General features: G+C 41.1%; 1 protein-coding gene across 1 annotated transcript; it reads left to right on the forward strand.

Moving 5' to 3' along the window:
• Nucleotides 1–153: 153 nt before the first annotated feature.
• On the forward strand, nucleotides 154–13,375 carry LOC133742844 (uncharacterized). Its single transcript, XM_062170526.1, has 4 exons — nucleotides 154–894; nucleotides 1,610–1,684; nucleotides 6,069–7,155; nucleotides 13,100–13,375. The coding sequence occupies exons 3-4, from the start codon at nucleotides 6,072–6,074 to the stop codon at nucleotides 13,147–13,149; spliced, it is 1,134 nt and encodes a 377-aa protein (XP_062026510.1). The 5' UTR covers nucleotides 154–894; nucleotides 1,610–1,684; nucleotides 6,069–6,071; the 3' UTR covers nucleotides 13,150–13,375.
• The last annotated feature ends 4,386 nt before the right edge of the window (nucleotides 13,376–17,761 follow it).

Consider the following 17,761-nt stretch of genomic DNA (forward strand, 5'->3'; position numbering starts at 1 on the left):
ACCAAAAGCTTTTAACCACTTGAATGGGGAAAAAAAGCATATCCATAAAATCAGAGGAAATCATAGCCATAATCTTTACTTTACATGATTAAGCATAATTAGTTGGGCCACGGCTTTTGATTATTTGACCACACCCTTAGAAGAATCATTTCTAGCATAATTGTAGAAAACTTCTCTCTCTCGTCCGAAAAACACAAAAACAGAGCAAACGCTCTCCGTTCTTTTCCTTCCTCCACCGGCCATCAATCGACGCCGGACAACCTTCAGTGGCTTCGTCTCAGCCTTGCGAAGCTACCTGCTGCGGTCTTGGGTCACGGCACAGCCGAAAGCAGCGGCGAAGAGACCGGGTTCGTCCAGCCCCGATTTGGTTCCAAGCTTGGTAGCTCGAGCTACCGGTCACAAAACCTTTCCAAACTCCATCCTCAGGTTCGTCTCAACCTTATGAAACTCCCAGAAGCACCCTTGCACGGCGGCGCAGCTCGTAGCAGCGGCTGAAGTCAACCCCGAGCTAGATCGAACGGAACTTTCGATCCAGATATCTCAAGCTGTAGAGCTTCGTTTCGAGTAATTATTGAACTGGGGAGATCACCTTGAGTTTCTGAACAAATCTCCAGAAGGAATCGAAGCGATTTGTGGAAGTTTTTACGTGGATCGGAACACCTGCCGGATTCTGGAATTTTTCCGACCACCGAAGCTTTCGATCGATATATCTCGAGCTTCAGACCATATTTTTCTGTGATTCTTGAACCAGTGAGTTCAACTTGAGTTTCTTAACAACTCTCCAGAAGGGATCGAAGCCTGAAATTGAAGTTTTGACGTCGAAATCGAAACTCGCCGGATTCTGCAAATTTTCGCCGGATTCTGGAAATTTTCCGGCCACCTCGACTGTTCTAGGTAATTTCCGACCACTTCCTTTCGTTTTCAGACTTCATGCTAGTTATGAAAGTGGATCAACTCGTCATTTTGAACAAGTTTGTAGTTGACGACTTTTGCATCGGAGGTGGTTGACCGTCGTTGACCGCCGCGTTGACCGCTCACTGACCGCCGCTTGTGGCGGCGTATTCGACCATATTTCAAGTTTTTATTATCTAGGTGATGATCTACGCATCCTTACGAGCGTTTTGATATATTACAAGGTCATTTTAGAAAACGTTGATAAATAGTGGATTTACGTTTTGACGTTACTATTTAACGTTTTGACGTTTTATCTTCGGTTTACGATCCGCTAAGATCCGACCGTCAGATTTACTTCAAATTTGAATATGTTGATCGTATGACTGTCCCGATGACTTTGTGTGGTCACGGGCGAAGATCCGACCGTTGGATCTTCGTATAATTGTGAAATAGCGATTCGTGAGAATCTGACCGTCGGATTTTCGTATAATTTTGAGGAGATGATTGTTAGAGTGATTCAAGAAGATCTGACCGTTAGATCTTCGTGATAATTTTGGAGGATGATCCTAAGGGCGATCCGTGAGGATCCGACCGTGGGATCATCATATAAATTCGATCTGACCGTTGGATCATCATTAAATTAGAATCCGACCGTTGGATTTCCGTATATGTGTGGTTTATGAATGATTGCTAAGTTAAGATCGTATCTTACTAGGTGATTGACGGTTTGAGTTGGTGGACGATTGTGGATCGTATTTTGAGCTGTTAAGAAGACGCAGCGGGATTAGAGGTGAGTAAACCTCACGTGGTTCATATTACGAACCGAGTACTTTTAATTTATTTATTTTGTCGTCATGGTGTGAAAATATTTATAGAATAAATATTTGTTTTAAATTATGTGGACTTGATCAACTACGGTCCATAGGTAAGTAAAATGATTTTTATTATACGAACTGAATTTCATGATTTTCTTGTGTGAACTATAGTTGGTATTAATGGGCATTCCTGTGTGAATGTCTATGTATATATATTATTTATGTGAAATAATATGTATTGTTGAAATTGTGAAATAATATAAACTGTTGGAGTTGTGTTGAGTTTATTGTTGAAAAGCAACATATTGTGAGAGGTATTGAATTTATTGTTGAGAAACAATATATTGAGAGAAGTGTTGAGACTTATTATTTGAGGAACAATAAATTGTATTGATCTGTGGAGATCAATAGGTCACGGGGTGACCATGGCATACTATCAGTGAACCACGCTCTCGTACCGGGCTGGTGGTTACTAATAGCATTAAATCGTGAACCACGCTCTCGCGCCGGGCTGGTGGTTGCGATTAGTTAGAGCTCTAGTCTGTCTGCCAAATGTTGAGTTAGGCCTCATCATTTAGCCCTTAGGCCCTAAACCCGCCCGGCCCGTAGGGCCGAAGCCCTACCCGGCCCTTACATTAGGGCGGGCCGGCCCTACCCTTTCTCAAATAGGGTAGGGTAAGGGTCATGCAAATGAAGCCCGGCCCTACCCTACGGCCCGGCCCGTTTGAGCCCGTTAGGGCCAAGCCCGGCCCGGCCCGGCCCGGCCCTAAAAGCCCTACCCGGCCCTACCCTAAAATTTATATATTATTTTTATTTTTTTCTATATTACATATTTACATAAAAAGAAATAAGAAATATGTTATTTTAGAGAATGGGTATTAGATTGAACATTTGAACCCAATTAATTTATGTAAATCTAATTTTTATATCATACACTCCAAAGAGAATGGACACTAATTTTTTTATAAATCTATATTTATATATCATACACTCCAAAGAGCAACCTCTATCAATTCAAAGAAAATGAGAAAATCAACCGTTGGATGTGATTATTACAATAAATTATGCGTGTGGTTAAAAATTTAGTCAATTTCACCATAGTTTTGAACCCGATCGGATTGGTCAACCATATTCACTTGTATGTTTTTTTGGTTGACCGATGGCGTGACAACCACAAAACGTGCTAATTTTTTTACATCACATTTTTAAATATTTCATCAATGGATGTGCGTAGATATAAGATAAAAATTTCAAATTTAATTACAAATATGTTGGTCTATACCAATTTGCCTCCTAAAGTTGTATAACTTATACATTGCATTTAAATGATTAAGGTTACCCTCCATGAGCAAAATGGGGGACGAAATGGAATTTTTTAAAATGAACCGTTGGATGTTGTTTTCATATGAATATATGTTAGTGGTAGAAATTTCAGCAATTTCTGTCTTCGGTTGGACCTCGATCTACCCGGTCAACTCAATACCCTAAATAGAACATAAAACAAATATGCTCTTAACCGGTCCTTGGAAATTCACTTTTTTCGATCTTTCAGCTCCCACACTCTCATGGGTAGGGGGTCTACTTACGGATGTCAAAATTCCGCAACGTTTGTCCGCGCATGGTGCCGCTCCCCTTAGGGAAGTTTGCTTGTGCAAAGCGTTGACCGCTACGTTGGACGCCTTATTCACGGCAGATCGGCCTAATTTCTTTACACAATACCTATCAATGTTGTATAAACATATGAGAATTTTCAGATTGGTCGATTTTCATTTCAAAATTTTTGGATCGCACATAATCCTTATATGCATTGTAATGTAGTATAACTAATTTATTAGGCTTGTTACCCTCCATGAGGAAAATGGGGGACGAAATGGAATTTTTTAAAATGAACCGCTGGATGTTGTTTTCATATGAATATATGTTAGTGGTAGAAATTTCAGCAATTTCCGCCTTCGGTTGGACCTCGATCTACCCGGTCAACTCAATACCCTAAATAGAACATAAAACAAATATGCTCTTAACCTGTCCTTGGAAATTCACTTTTTTCGATCTTTCAGCTCCCACACTCTCATGGGTAGGGGGTCTACTTACGGATGTCAAAATTCCGCAACGTTTGTCCGCGCATGGTGCCGCTCCCCTTAGGGAAGTTTGCTTGTGCAAAGCGTTGACCGCTACGTTGGACGCCTTATTCACGGCAGATCGGCCTAATTTCTTTACACAATACCTATCAATGTTGTATAACCATATGAGAATTTTCAGATTGGTCGATTTTCATTTCAAAATTTTTGGATCGCACATAATCCTTATATGCCTTGTAATGTAGTATAACTAGTTTATTAGGCTTGTTACCCTCCATGAGCATTGTCAGATTGATCAATTTCCATTTCGAAATTTTTGGCCCGCCCGAATTAGCCATAATTTTTTTTTTCTATTTTTTTAATTACATTTCTCTTTTTTCTATAATATGCAATTTATCTCTTTCTTTGTAATTGATTTCATAAGTTTTGTTTTCTTTATTTTCTATTTTCTTTGTTACACAACAATTAATATTGGGAGATTTATATAGATAGTTAATTGAATATAATCACCTTAAGTAATATTAATAAATGTTATAAGTTACAAGTATTATATGAATATAAAATATGTTCAATAAAAAACAATGAGTCTTTTATCACCAATACATACCATTAAGCCATATTTTGAGAAGAAAAAAATAATGTTTTGTTTTTTTGTTAAACAAAGTAAGGCCCTTTTTGGCCCATTTTGGCCCGATTTGGCCCTATTTGAGGGCCGGCCCGATCCGGCCCTTTCGGCCCTAACAGATCGGGCTTTTCGGGCGGGTAAGGGTTAGCATATTTAAGCCCCGGCCCGACCCTACCCGGCCCTGAATTTTGTTGACTTTGACTAGGCCCGGCCCGACCCTAAGCCCTAAAATTTAGGGTAGGGCCGGCCCTAGCCCGGCCCATGATGACCCCTATGTTTAGTAATCTTATGAGGGAAATTGAGAGTAACTCATAAGTAGTCTGTCTGTCAAATGTTGAGTAATCTTATGAGGGAAATTTAGAGTAACTCATAAGTAGTCTGTCTGCCAAATGTTGAGTAATCTTATGAGGGAAATTGAGAGTAACTCATAAGTAGTCTGTCTGCCTGCCAAATGTTGAGTGATCTTATGAGGGAAATTGAGAGTAACTCATAAGTGTCTATATATAGGATTTTTCTCAGGTAAGGATGTCCTTAGTTTTTCTTATGGAACGGATTTACTGTTTTCACCCACTTTCCGATCACATTTTTACATCTTAACCGTTCAGTTTTTAGGTCATAATGTATGGATCACCTCTGCAAAATTTCAGCCAATTTGGTGATCGTTAAGGCGTCCAAAACTGCAATTTACACGAACGAACCGAATCTGTCGAACCGGAACCGTTCGTTTACATTGTTGTAATTTGCAGTTTTGGATGCCTTAATGATCACCAATTTGGCTGAAATTTTGCAGAGGTGATCTATACATTAGGACCTAAAAACTGAACGGTTAAGATGTGAAAATTTGATCGGAAAGTGGGTGCAAACCGGAAATTCGTACCTAAGAAAAACTAAGGACATCCTTAGTGTAGCCGGACTGTCTATATATATATGAGAGTGAGAAAGTGAAGTAGTTTTGTGGTGATCATTGTAATTGTGTTGTTGCAATCCCGGTACACTATTCAAACTGTGTAGCGGGTACTACTACAGGTCAGGAGAATCAGGAAGGTGATCGAGCTGCGTAGAGTAGCTGCAAGTGTGTTATTCTGATTTTCTATTGTGAGGTTTGTTATGCTCATTTAGAGCTCTACAATTTTACTTATGAGAGTGAATTTGTAATAATAAACTCGAGGTCTTCGAGATTTTATATTTGAGTGGCGAGTGGTGTGTTTATTCTGAGAAAAAAAATTCAGAACGTTTATTTGATTAAGTTGTTAAATTCATGTTTCGGATTTGAATTTGTTATTCAAAATTCGGGGCGTGACAGTTTGGTATCAGAGCGTAAGGTACATATTTGGTGATAATCAGTACTCCCCGAGTGATGGCCCGTCTGCAGCGGATCCCCATCATATACTCTTCGGTACTGGTATAATCATTGGGTATGTAGGACTGGTTAGTGTCGCGAGAGTGGTATAGACTCGATAACTGAAGTATAGAAACTTCGTATAGCTTCTTGAGTTAGTTTATTTTAAGGAAAGTGAACCTTTGAATTAACTCGGATTAGGTAGTCAGGATGAAATTGAATTCTCTGATGTGAATGATGATTTTGGCTAACGTGATTAACATATACTTATTCTGAGAGTTATTCAAGTATTAATCATAGGTTACCATCCTGCACAGGTAATGGACTTGGTTGGAGGAAGAGGTAGGGGTCGAGGTAGGGGTAGAGGCAGAGGCAGAGGTAGAGGCAGAGGTAGAGGTAGGGGCAAGGCCCCTCCAGTTGAGGATGAGGTGGAGACACCAGAGTATGAACTGCCAGTTCCACCAGTGATTAATGTGGTGGACGCCACTCGTCTGTCGAAATTGACAAAGGAAATTTATAGTCTGGGAGCAGTTCCATTTAAGGGTGGCACAGACTATATGTTGGCAGACCAGTGGATCGAAAATATGAAAGGTTACTTCCAGATGGTGATTTGTGATGAACTGGAGAAGAGGAAGATAGCATCGTTTATGCTTCAGGAGGATGCACGGTTGTGGTGGAGTGGCACTGAGAGGATGATGGACGTGACCACTCTAACCTGGGATGGCTTCGTGGAGCTCTTCAGGAAGAAATACTTCCCAGTTACCGTGAGACAGCAGTTGGAGAGACAATTCCATTCACTAACTCAGGGGAAGTTGAGTGTGAGGGATTATGAGGCGGAGTTCAACAGGTTGTATCAGTTTGTGAGACAGTTAGATCCTGAGAGTTTGGCCATGAAGTTTCAGTTAGGGCTGAACCCATCGATTCGACGTGATGTAGCCATTTTGGAACTAAAGGAACTAAGACTCGTTGTGGCTAAGGCATTAACCATCGAGCAGGAAAACCAGATCCTCTTGGAAGAGCAGACAGTTGAGAGAGATTTTCAGAGGAAGGGAAAAGCAGTAGCTGAGAGCAGCCATACAGCAGGCAAACGAGGTAACTTCTGGAAGAGACAAAGGACTAACCAGCAGCAGGCACCAACTAGGGCCATGGTTGCTACACCTGCTAGGGTGATGCCTATTAGACAGGTGGCACCTCAGAAATGTTACAACTGCCATGAGTTAGGGCACATTACACGGAACTGCTTGAAACCGAAGAAAATAGTGTGCTATACGTGTGGCCAGGTAGGACATATTTCTCGGGATTGTCCACAGCAACAAGAGAGGGGCCCAAGGAACCAGCAGAGACAACAGCCTCAAGGTCAGGCTAGAGTCTTCGCCATTGGACAGAGAGGCACAGGGGTGGAAGGTACCTTATCTATCTATAACTATCTTGCTAGAGTACTGTTTGATACGGGAGCCTCCCATTCCTTTATATCTAGTTCCGTGGTAGATGTATTGGGTTTGATTTCCATACCTCTTACTGGGTCATTATGTGTTACTTCACCTCTCGGTGTATCTCTTGAGCTTGATATGTTTTGTAATGATTGCCCTATTGAGATAGGTGGTAGAGAATTCTCTGCATCGTTGATTGTGATACCAGATCACACATATGATGTGATTTTGGGTATGGATTGGTTAAGCCCGAACCATGCAGTAATTGATTGCTTTAGGATGATTGTGTCCTTCCATGTTCCTGGGCAACCAGTGTTTCATTACCGTTGTCTAAAGTCTGACATCGCTATGAGGGCAGGGATTTTGGCTCATATTGAGTCAGGGAGTAGTATTTCTGAGATTTCAGGAATTCCTGTAGTTTCAGAGTATGCTGATGTGTTTAAGGAGATACCAGGGTTGCCTCCAAAAAGGGTAATGGACTTCTCCATTGACGTGATACCAGGTACTGCCCCTGTATCGAAAGCACCCTATCGGATGGCTCCAGCTGAACTTCAGGAGTTGAAGGTTCAGATTGATGGATTACTGACTCAAGGGTTCATACAGGCTAGTGTATCTCCTTGGGGTGCACCAGTGTTGTTTGTGAAGAAGAAGGATAATTCACTTCGATTATGTGTGGATTATCGGCAGCTGAACAAGGTGACCATCAAGAACAGGTACCCTTTACCTAGGATTGATGACTTGTTCGATCAGCTTAGAGAGGCTACTGTGTTCTCAAAGATTGATTTGAGATCTGGATATCACCAGTTAAGGGTGAAGGATGAGGATATTCCAAAGACGGCGTTCAGGACCAGGTATGGACATTTTGAGTTCCTTGTCATGCCTTTTGGTCTAACTAATGCACCAGCAGCATTCATGGACTTGATGAACCGCACGTTCAGTCCTTACTTGGATCAATTTGTTGTAGTGTTCGTGGACGACATATTGATTTATTCAAGGTCGTCTGATGAGCATGAGGAGCATTTGCGGATTGTACTACAGACGCTGAGAGAGAAGAAATTGTTTGCCAAGTTTGAGAAGTGCGACTTTTGGCAGAAGGAAGTCAAGTTCCTTGGTCATGTAGTTTCGAAGGATGGAGTTTCGGTGGATCCTTCGAAGGTTGAAGCGGTGATGAGTTGGATTCGCCCTACCACTGTTACTGAAATCCGTAGCTTCCTTGGATTGGCAGGGTATTACAGGCGATTCATTGAGGGGTTTTCTGGTATTGCTTCGGCTTTGACCAAATTGACAAGGAAGGACACTCAGTTTTTATGGACGGATGAGTGTGAGAAGGCTTTCAACGAGCTGAAGACCAGGTTGACTACAGCACCAGTGTTGACTATTCCTACTAGCGGTGGTGGTTTAGTTATCTACAGTGATGCATCTCATCAGGGTTTGGGGTGTGTGTTGATGCAGAATGGTTGTGTTGTTGCTTATGGCTCTAGACAACTGAAGGTTCATGAGCGAAATTACCCCACTCATGATCTAGAGCTAGCTGCAGTAGTGTTTGCCTTGAAGATTTGGAGACACTATCTGTATGGTGAGAAGTTCGAACTCTTTTCTGATCATAAGAGTCTGAAATATCTATTCTCCCAAAAGGAGTTGAACATGAGGCAGAGGAGATGGATGGAGCTCATCAAAGACTATGATTTCACTTTGGAGTATCATCCTGGAAAGGCCAACGTAGTGGCAGATGCTTTGAGTAGGAAGCCCCGAATAATCATGGCATCACTCATGGTGCAGGAGTGGCTCATGTTGGAAGCTGCATCTGAGTTTGATCTTATGCCCGCAGAAGTTGGACATGAAATGTTTCTCGGAAGTATCACCTTACAGTCCACCTTGAATTCCAGGATCATTCAGGGTCAGACACTTGATGAGTTTGCTCAGACGAGGATTGCTGAGATGAATGTTGATCCAAATGTGGAGGGCCCTTCTGAGTGGGCTATTGGGACAGATGGAGGGTTGAGATTTCGTGGAAGATTGTATGTCCCAAGTGTTGATAACCTCAAGGAGGAGATCATGCGGGAAGCACATAGATCTAGATACACTGTACATCCAGGGGGTACCAAAATGTATATGGATCTACGAAGACAGTTTTGGTGGTATGGAATGAAGAGGGATGTGGCAGAACATGTGTCGAAGTGTCTTACATGTCAGCAAGTGAAGGCTGAGCATCAGAGGCCCGCGGGTATGCTGAGACCCTTACCAATTCCTGTTTGGAAATGGGAAGATATCTCCATGGACTTTGTGACTGGATTGCCTAGGTCCAGACAAAGTTATGACTCGATTTGGGTGATTGTTGACCGATTGACAAAGTCAGCACACTTTCTTCCCGTGGCAAAGACTTACTCAATCGATGCATTGTGTAAGTTGTATCTGAATGAGATAGTAAAGCTTCATGGTGTGCCCGTAACAATTGTTTCGGATCGGGATGCTCGTTTCACTTCAGAATTCTGGCGTAGGTTCCATAAGACAGTTGGCACATCTTTAGCTATGAGCACTGCTTTTCATCCACAGACAGATGGGCAAACCGAGAGAGTGAATCAGGTGATGGAGGACATGCTTAGAGCTTGTGTATTAGACTTCAAGGGAAGTTGGGCGGATCATCTGCCATTGGTAGAGTTTGCCTACAACAACAGCTATCACTCCAGTATCGGTATGGCACCATATGAGGCTCTTTATGGTAGGCCATGTAGGACTCCTATCTGTTGGGCTGAAGCAGGGGATAAAGGGCTCTTCGGTCCTGAGATTGTACTAGAGACTACAGAGAAGGTCACTGTTATTCGGGACAGGATCCGAACAGCACAGAGTAGGCAGAAGAGTTATGCTGATTTGAAGAGAAGACCAGTTGAGTTCGAAGTAGGTGGCCACGTTTTCTTGAAAGTCTCACCTATGAAAGGTGTGATGAGATTTGGAAAGAAGGGGAAGCTAGCACCAAGATACGTGGGACCTTTTGAGATTCTGGAAAGGGTCGGTGAATTAGCATATCGTCTTGCCTTACCTGTTAGCATGTCTGGTGTACACAATGTCTTTCATGTGTCTATGCTCAGGAAGTACGTCCGAGATGAGTCCCACGTAATTGATCATGGTACGATTGAGGTAAACACGGATGTAACCTTTGTGGTTGAACCTGTTCGTATCTTAGATAGGTCTACGAAGAAGCTTCGTAGGAAGGAGGTTAATCTTGTGAAGGTGCTGTGGAGTCATCATGACGAGGGTGATGCATCATGGGAGTTAGAGTCTGACATGAGAGTGAAGTATCCACAGCTCTTTGTGGAATTGGGTGCTTGAATTTCGGGACGAAATTCCTTTAAGGGGGGTAGATTGTAATACCCGGTTGTTTTCTTTAATCAAAGCAAAAACATAATTATGGCATTGCTTTACTTTACATGATTAAGCATAATTAGTTGGGCCACGGCTTTTGATTATTTGACCACACCCTTAGAAGAATCATCTCTAGCATAATTGTAGAAAACTTCTCTCTCTCTCGTCCGAAAAACACAAAAACAGAGCAAACACTTTCCGTTCTTTTCCTTCCTCCACCGGCCATCAATCGACGCCGGACAACCTTCAGTGGCTTCATCTCAGCCTTGCGAAGCTACCTGCTGTGGTCTTGGGTCACGGCACAGCCGGAAGCAGCGGCGAAGAGACCGGGTTCGTCCAGCCCCGATTTGGTTCCAAGCTTGGTAGCTCGAGCTACCGGTCACAAAACCTTTCCAAACTCCATCCTCAGGTTCGTCTCAACCTTCTGAAACTCCCAGAAGCACCCTTGCACGGCGGCGCAGCTCGTAGCAGCGGCTGAAGTCAACCCCGAGCTAGATCGAACGGAACTTTCGATCCAGATATCTCAAGCTGTAGAGCTTCGTTTCGAGTAATTCTTGAACTGGGGAGATCACCTTGAGTTTCTGAACAAATCTCCAGAAGGAATTTAAGCGATTTGTGGAAGTTTTTACGTGGATCGGAACACCTGCCGGATTCTGGAATTTTTCCGACCACCGAAGCTTTCGATCGATATATCTTGAGCTACAGACCATATTTTTTTGTGATTCTTGAACCAGTGAGTTCAACTTGAGTTTCTTAACAACTCTCCAGAAGGGATCGAAGCCTGAAATTGAAGTTTTGACGTCGAAATCGAACCTCGCCGGATTCTGCAAATTTTCGCCGGATTCTGGAAATTTTCCGGCCACCTCGACTGTTCTAGGTAATTTCCGACCACTTCCTTTCGTTTTCAGACTTCATGCTAGTTATGAAAGTGGATCAACTCGTCATTTTGAACAAGTTTGTAGTAGACGAATTTCGCATCGGAGGTGGTTGACCGTCGTTGACCGCCCACTGACCGCCGCTTGTGGCGGCGTATTCGACCATATTTCGAGTTTTTATTATCTAGGTGATGATCTACGCATCCTTACGAGCGTTTTGATATATTACAAGGTCATTTTAGAAAACGTTGATAAATAGTGGATTTACGTTTTGACGTTACTATTTAATGTTTTGACGTTTTATCTTCGGTTTACGATCCGCTAAGATCCGACCGTCAGATTTACTTCAAATTTGAATATGTTGATCGTATGACTGTCCCGATGACTTTGTGTGGTCACGGGCGAAGATCCGACCGTTGGATCTTCGTATAATTGTGAAATAGTGATTCGGAAGGCGATTCGTGAGAATCTGACCGTCGGATTTTCGTATAATTTTGAGGAGATGTTTGTTAGAGTGATTCAAGAAGATCTGACCGTTGGATCTTCGTGATAATTTTGGAGGATGATCCTAAGGGCGATCCGTGAGGATCCGACCGTTGGATCATCATATAAATTCGATCTGACCGTTGGATCATCATTAAATTAGAATCCGACCGTTGGATTTTCGTATATGTGTGGTTTATGAATGATTGCTAAGTTAAGATCGTATCTGACTAGGTGATTGACGGTTTGAGTTGGTGGACGATTGTGGATCGTATTTTGTGCTGTTAAGAAGACGCAGCGGGATTAGAGGTGAGTAAACCTCACGTGGTTCATATTACGAACCGAGTACTTTTAATTAATTTATTTTGTCGTCATGGTGTGAAAATATTTATGGAATAAATATTTGTTTTAAATTATGTGGACTTGATCAACTACGGTCCATAGGTAAGTAAAATGATTTTTATTATACGAACTGAATTTCATGATTTTCTTGTGTGAACTATAGTTGGTATTAATGGGTATTCCTGTGTGAATGTCTATGTATATATATTATTTATGTGAAATAATATGTATTGTTGAAATTGTGAAATAATATGTACTGTTGGAGTTGTGTTGAGTTTATTGTTGAAAAGCAACATATTGTGAGAGGTATTGAATTTATTGTTGAGAAACAATATATTGAGAGAAGTGTTGAGACTTATTATTTGAGGAACAATAAATTGTATTGATCTGTGGAGATCAATAGGTCACGGGGTGACCATGGCATACTATCAGTGAACCACGCTCTCGTACCGGGCTGGTGGTTACTAATAGCATTAAATCGTGAACCACGCTCTCGCGCCGGGCTGGTGGTTGCGATCAGTTAGAGCTCTAGTCTGTTTGCCAAATGTTGAGTAATCTTATGAGGGAAATTGAGAGTAACTCATAAGTAGTCTGTCTGCCAAATGTTGAGTGATCTTATGAGGGAAATTGAGAGTAACTCATAAGTGTCTATATATATATATATATATATGAGAGTGAGAAAGTGAAGTGGTTTTGTGGTGATCATTGTAATTGTGATGTTTCTACATTTCTATACTTGAGTTAAAAGAAATGTATTTTAATAAATCAACAGTTCATTCTTGTTTACTCATACGAGCTGTCAAAAGCTTACCGGGTTTTGTGTTGTTGCAATCCCGGTACACTATTCAAACTGTGTAGCGGGTACTACTACAGGTCAGGAGAATCAGGAAGGTGATCGAGCTGCGTAGAGTAGCTGCAAGTGTGTTATTCTGATTTTCTATTGTGAGGTTTGTTATGCTCATTTAGAGCTTTACAATTTTACTTATGAGAGTGAATTTGTAATAATAAACTCGAGGTCTTCGAGATTTTATATTTGAGTGGCGAGTGGTGTGTTTGTTCTGAGAAAAAAATTCAGAACGTTTATTTGATTAAGTTGTTAAATTCATGTTTCAGATTTGAATTTGTTATTCAAAATTCGGGGCGTGACATAATAATCCTACTCCCCCACCCCACGAATCTTTAAAATTCCTTGTATTTTCTTCCACTTTAAGCCAAATATAACATCACATCTCTAGTTGTACCGCTGTTGGCAACTTAAGAGAATTCAAACACATCACCATAAACAATTGAAAAAAAAAAAAAGAACAAGATGAGAGAGATTTTAGTTCAAAGAATCCCCAACTATTATTAGTCTGTACAGCCCACAAGCAGTCCACAGCTTGCAATACAAGGAAAAAATATGACAGACTCAGACTTTGTACTCAATAACAACAAAAGTCATTGACAAATAGCCGTAACAGAAATCGTACAGAGAGATTAATCTTGATGGTAGATGAAATTCTGATGCAGAACGCAATCAAAAAAATATAACACGAACAATTAAATAACTAAAAGAATACCAATCAGCAAGGAGTTTTTTCATATCTTACCAGAAACATCCCCAGCTTTGGTATCGTAATCAGATGAATATTCATCATTACAGGGGAATAATATGTTGTTTGAGTGAAAGCCATCACCATCCGCCTCGACACAGTCAACAAGTCTCCTGCTTTGTGAGTTGTTCAAGCATAACAATTCCCCTTCTAACTCTTGAATTTTCGATACATAAGTTTTCAGCATGTCATATTCCTGGAAAGTGTTAAAATGCCATGTCACGGTTTAATTTATTTTCTAACAGAAGCCACAGTAAGACAACAACAAAAGGAGGAAAAAAAAAACAATGCGTAGTTCCAAAAAGAAGATAAACTGGACGCATCCAGCCGGTAAAAGATTTACAAACCTGAACTGGATTGGAGTCAATCTCGATCATCCCAAGATTTACCATTGCGGAAGGCTTCAATTTTCATGGCCAGTTTATCTTTTCCAACCTGAAATATATAATATTAGTCAAGTGTCATGGCTAGATATTATTAATGAATTACACACTTTCAAAATTATCAAACCTGAGCTTCAAGAGCACGCTGTGTTAGGTGTTCACAAGTTATTCGGCGTCCCTGAAGCTCCTGCCTCAGCTCCATGTTGCTTGCTTCGAGTAATGACACTTTGTGTTTAAGAATCTAGGAAAAGTGAAGGTTATTGAAAGATCTAAGATCAATTAACACATTACAGAATTATAAAGAATCACTCTTTGAAACTTCTTGTACAGTGGTATATACCTGCAGTTCTTCAAATGGTGCACTAGCATCACCACGGTAAAATAGAAGTTCAGTCTGCAAGTGCTCAATCTGGCTGCGCATCAATTGTAACTGTCACGCCCCGAATTTTGAATAATAAATTCAAATCCGAAACATGAATTAAACCACTTAATCAAATAAACGTTCTGAATTTTTTTCTCAATATAATCTCACCACAAGGTACACAAACTCCAAATCTCGAAACCTCGAGTTCATTATTACAATTCACTCTCACAAGCAATATTGTAAAGCTCTAAATGAGCATAACACACCTCACAACTTACAATTGCTGTAAAACTCTAACAATTGCTCTAACCGCACGATCACCGTCCTGGTTCTCCTGTCCTGTAGGATTACCCGCTACACAATTTGAATAGTGTACCGGGAGTTGCAACAACACAAAACCCGGTAAGCTTTTGACAGCTAGTATGAGTAAACAAGAAAGAACTGTTGATTTATTAAATTACAAGACCACCACAAACCCACGTTACTTTCTCACTCTCATATATATATATAGACACTTATGAGTTACTCTCAATTTAGCTCATAAGATCACTCACTCTCATATATATATATAGACACTTATGAGTTACTCTCAATTTAGCTCATAAGATCACTCACTCTCATATATATATATATATATATATATAGACACTTATGAGTTACTCTCAAATTCGCTCATAAGATTTCCCAACATTTGGTAGACAGACTCATATATATATATAGACCCTTATGAGTTACTCTCAATTTCCCTCATAAGGTTACCATATATATATTGACACTTATGAGTTACTCTCAATTTCACTCATAAGGTCACTCCACATTTGGCAGACAGACTAGAGCTCTAACTGAACGTAACCACTCGTCCGGCCACAGACGTGATTACGATTTAATACTATTAATAACCACCAGCCCGGTACGAGAGCGTGATTCACTAATAGATGCCATGGTCCTCGTGACCTAGTGATCTCCACAGATCACAACAATTTATTGTTCCTCAACAATAAAACTCAACACCTCTCACAATATATTGTTTCTCAACAATAAACTCAATACCTCTCAACAATACATATTATTTCACGTAATAATATATATACAGACATTCCCACAGGAATGTCTAATACACCAACAATAGTTCATATGATTGCAAAATAAAGCAATTAAATATATTGGGTTCGTAATATGAACCACGTGAGGTTTACTCACCTCGATAATCCCGCTGCGTCTTCAATTCAGCTCAAAATACGATCCACAATCGTCCACCAACTCAAACCGTCAATCACCTAGTCCAATAATGATCTTGACTTAGCCAACAACTCAAATATGTAATTAAACGACGATCCAACGCTCAGATTCAAATTAAACGATGATCCAACGGTCGGATCTGAATTTAATGATGATCCAACGGTCGGATCCTCACGGATCGCCTTTAGGATCATCCTCCAAAATTATCACGAAGATCCAACGGTCAGATCTTCCTGAATCGCCTTTACTAACATCTCCACAAAATTATATGAAAATCCGACGGTCAGATTCTCACGAATCGCCTTCCGAATCACTATTTCTCAATTATACGAAGATCCAACGGTCGGATCTTCGCCCGTGACCTCACAAAGTCACCGGGACAGTCATACGATCAACATATCCAAAATTGAAGCAAAACCGATGGTCAGATCTTCACAGATCGTAAACCGAAGATAAACGTAAAAACGTTAAATAGTAACGTCAAAACGTAAATCCACTATTTATCAACTTTTTCTAACATGACCATGTTATATATCAAAACGCTCGTATGGATGCATAGATCATCGCCTAGATAATGAAAACTCGAAATATGGTCTGATGCGCCGCCACAAGCGGTGGTCAGTGGGCGGTCAACGCGGCGGTCAACGCCGGTCAACCACCTCAGATGGCAAAGTGACCAACTACAAACTGGTTCAAAATGAAAGGGTGGTCGACTTCCATACCTGGAGCTAAGCCTGGTTTGGCCTAGATTGTCCTAGATCAAGCGTTGAAGTTGGATTAATCCGGAGCGTCTGATCTGATTCCAGATTGAATCAGAGCCGTCAAAAAAGTCAAATCTTGATCAAGCACTCTACACCCAAAATCGTCATGCAAGGCCTATATGGGGATGATCAGAAGGAAGAGGAGATCATGAAAATGGGAAGGATCGGTCCATGAAACGCCGGAATCTGGGATTTCCGGCCGGGTCGGGTTTGCATGGCTGGGGTGTCTTCGATCCAGGTCTGGGGGCAGCACCGGGGCAGGGCGACACCGGAGGGAGGCTGGGAGTGGAGCGGCGACTTCGGGAGGTGCCGGGTCCGGGGCCGGAGGACGCCGGAGGCACAGTTTTCGGCCGGGTCGGGTCGGTCGGGACCCGGCGAAACTGAAGAGAAACAGAGGAGAGAGAACGGAGGAAACCGGGGGCCAAAATGCAAAATTTGCATTTTTTCGTCCTTAATGAATAATTCATAAAATTTTCCTATTTATAGAAAATTACCTATTTTCAAAATTTCATAACTTAATCATACGAACTCCGAATATTGCGTTCCACATGTCCACGAACTCGTATCGACGAGCTCTACAACTTTCATGAAGGAAGTTTTCCCAAATTTTGAACGTATAAAAAGTCAACTTTGTTGACCCCCAAAAAAACGTTCGTTTTCGAAAATAAAATCGTTCGAACTAATTCCACAACTTCTCCAAGCTTCGTACTCGCTCCTACTATCGTGAAATCATTTCTAAAAATCCACGGAATTTAATTTGGATTTTCCGGGGTATTACAGTAACTGAGCAGCTACCGGATCACGATTGATCTAAAATAAAGAGTAAAGACAAGATTATTAGACAAAATGCCAACATGAAACCATAAAAGAGAATTACGTTACCCAAAAACTTAGCACTGCCTTGTTCTGGATGTTGCGAGCACGGTTAGCATATTTTAAAGTATTCAAGGTCTCTTCTGCATTTGTGTCAGCTGGACTAACACAAGCTATCAAAAGACAAAAGAAAAAGAAATTAGAAACTAAGAAATGAACAGTGAGAAGGGTATATCATGATTGCCTAAAGAAACTATACAGTGACACACAAGTGCAACATACCAATCGTCAGTCTTACTGTTTCCTCCTAGTGAATCCTACAAATTCAATTTCAGTTAGTAAGCTAAAAACATGTCTACAACTTGCAA

Source organism: Rosa rugosa, chromosome 4 (genome assembly GCF_958449725.1).
Source record: "Rosa rugosa chromosome 4, drRosRugo1.1, whole genome shotgun sequence".
Lineage (NCBI taxonomy): Eukaryota > Viridiplantae > Streptophyta > Magnoliopsida > Rosales > Rosaceae > Rosa > Rosa rugosa.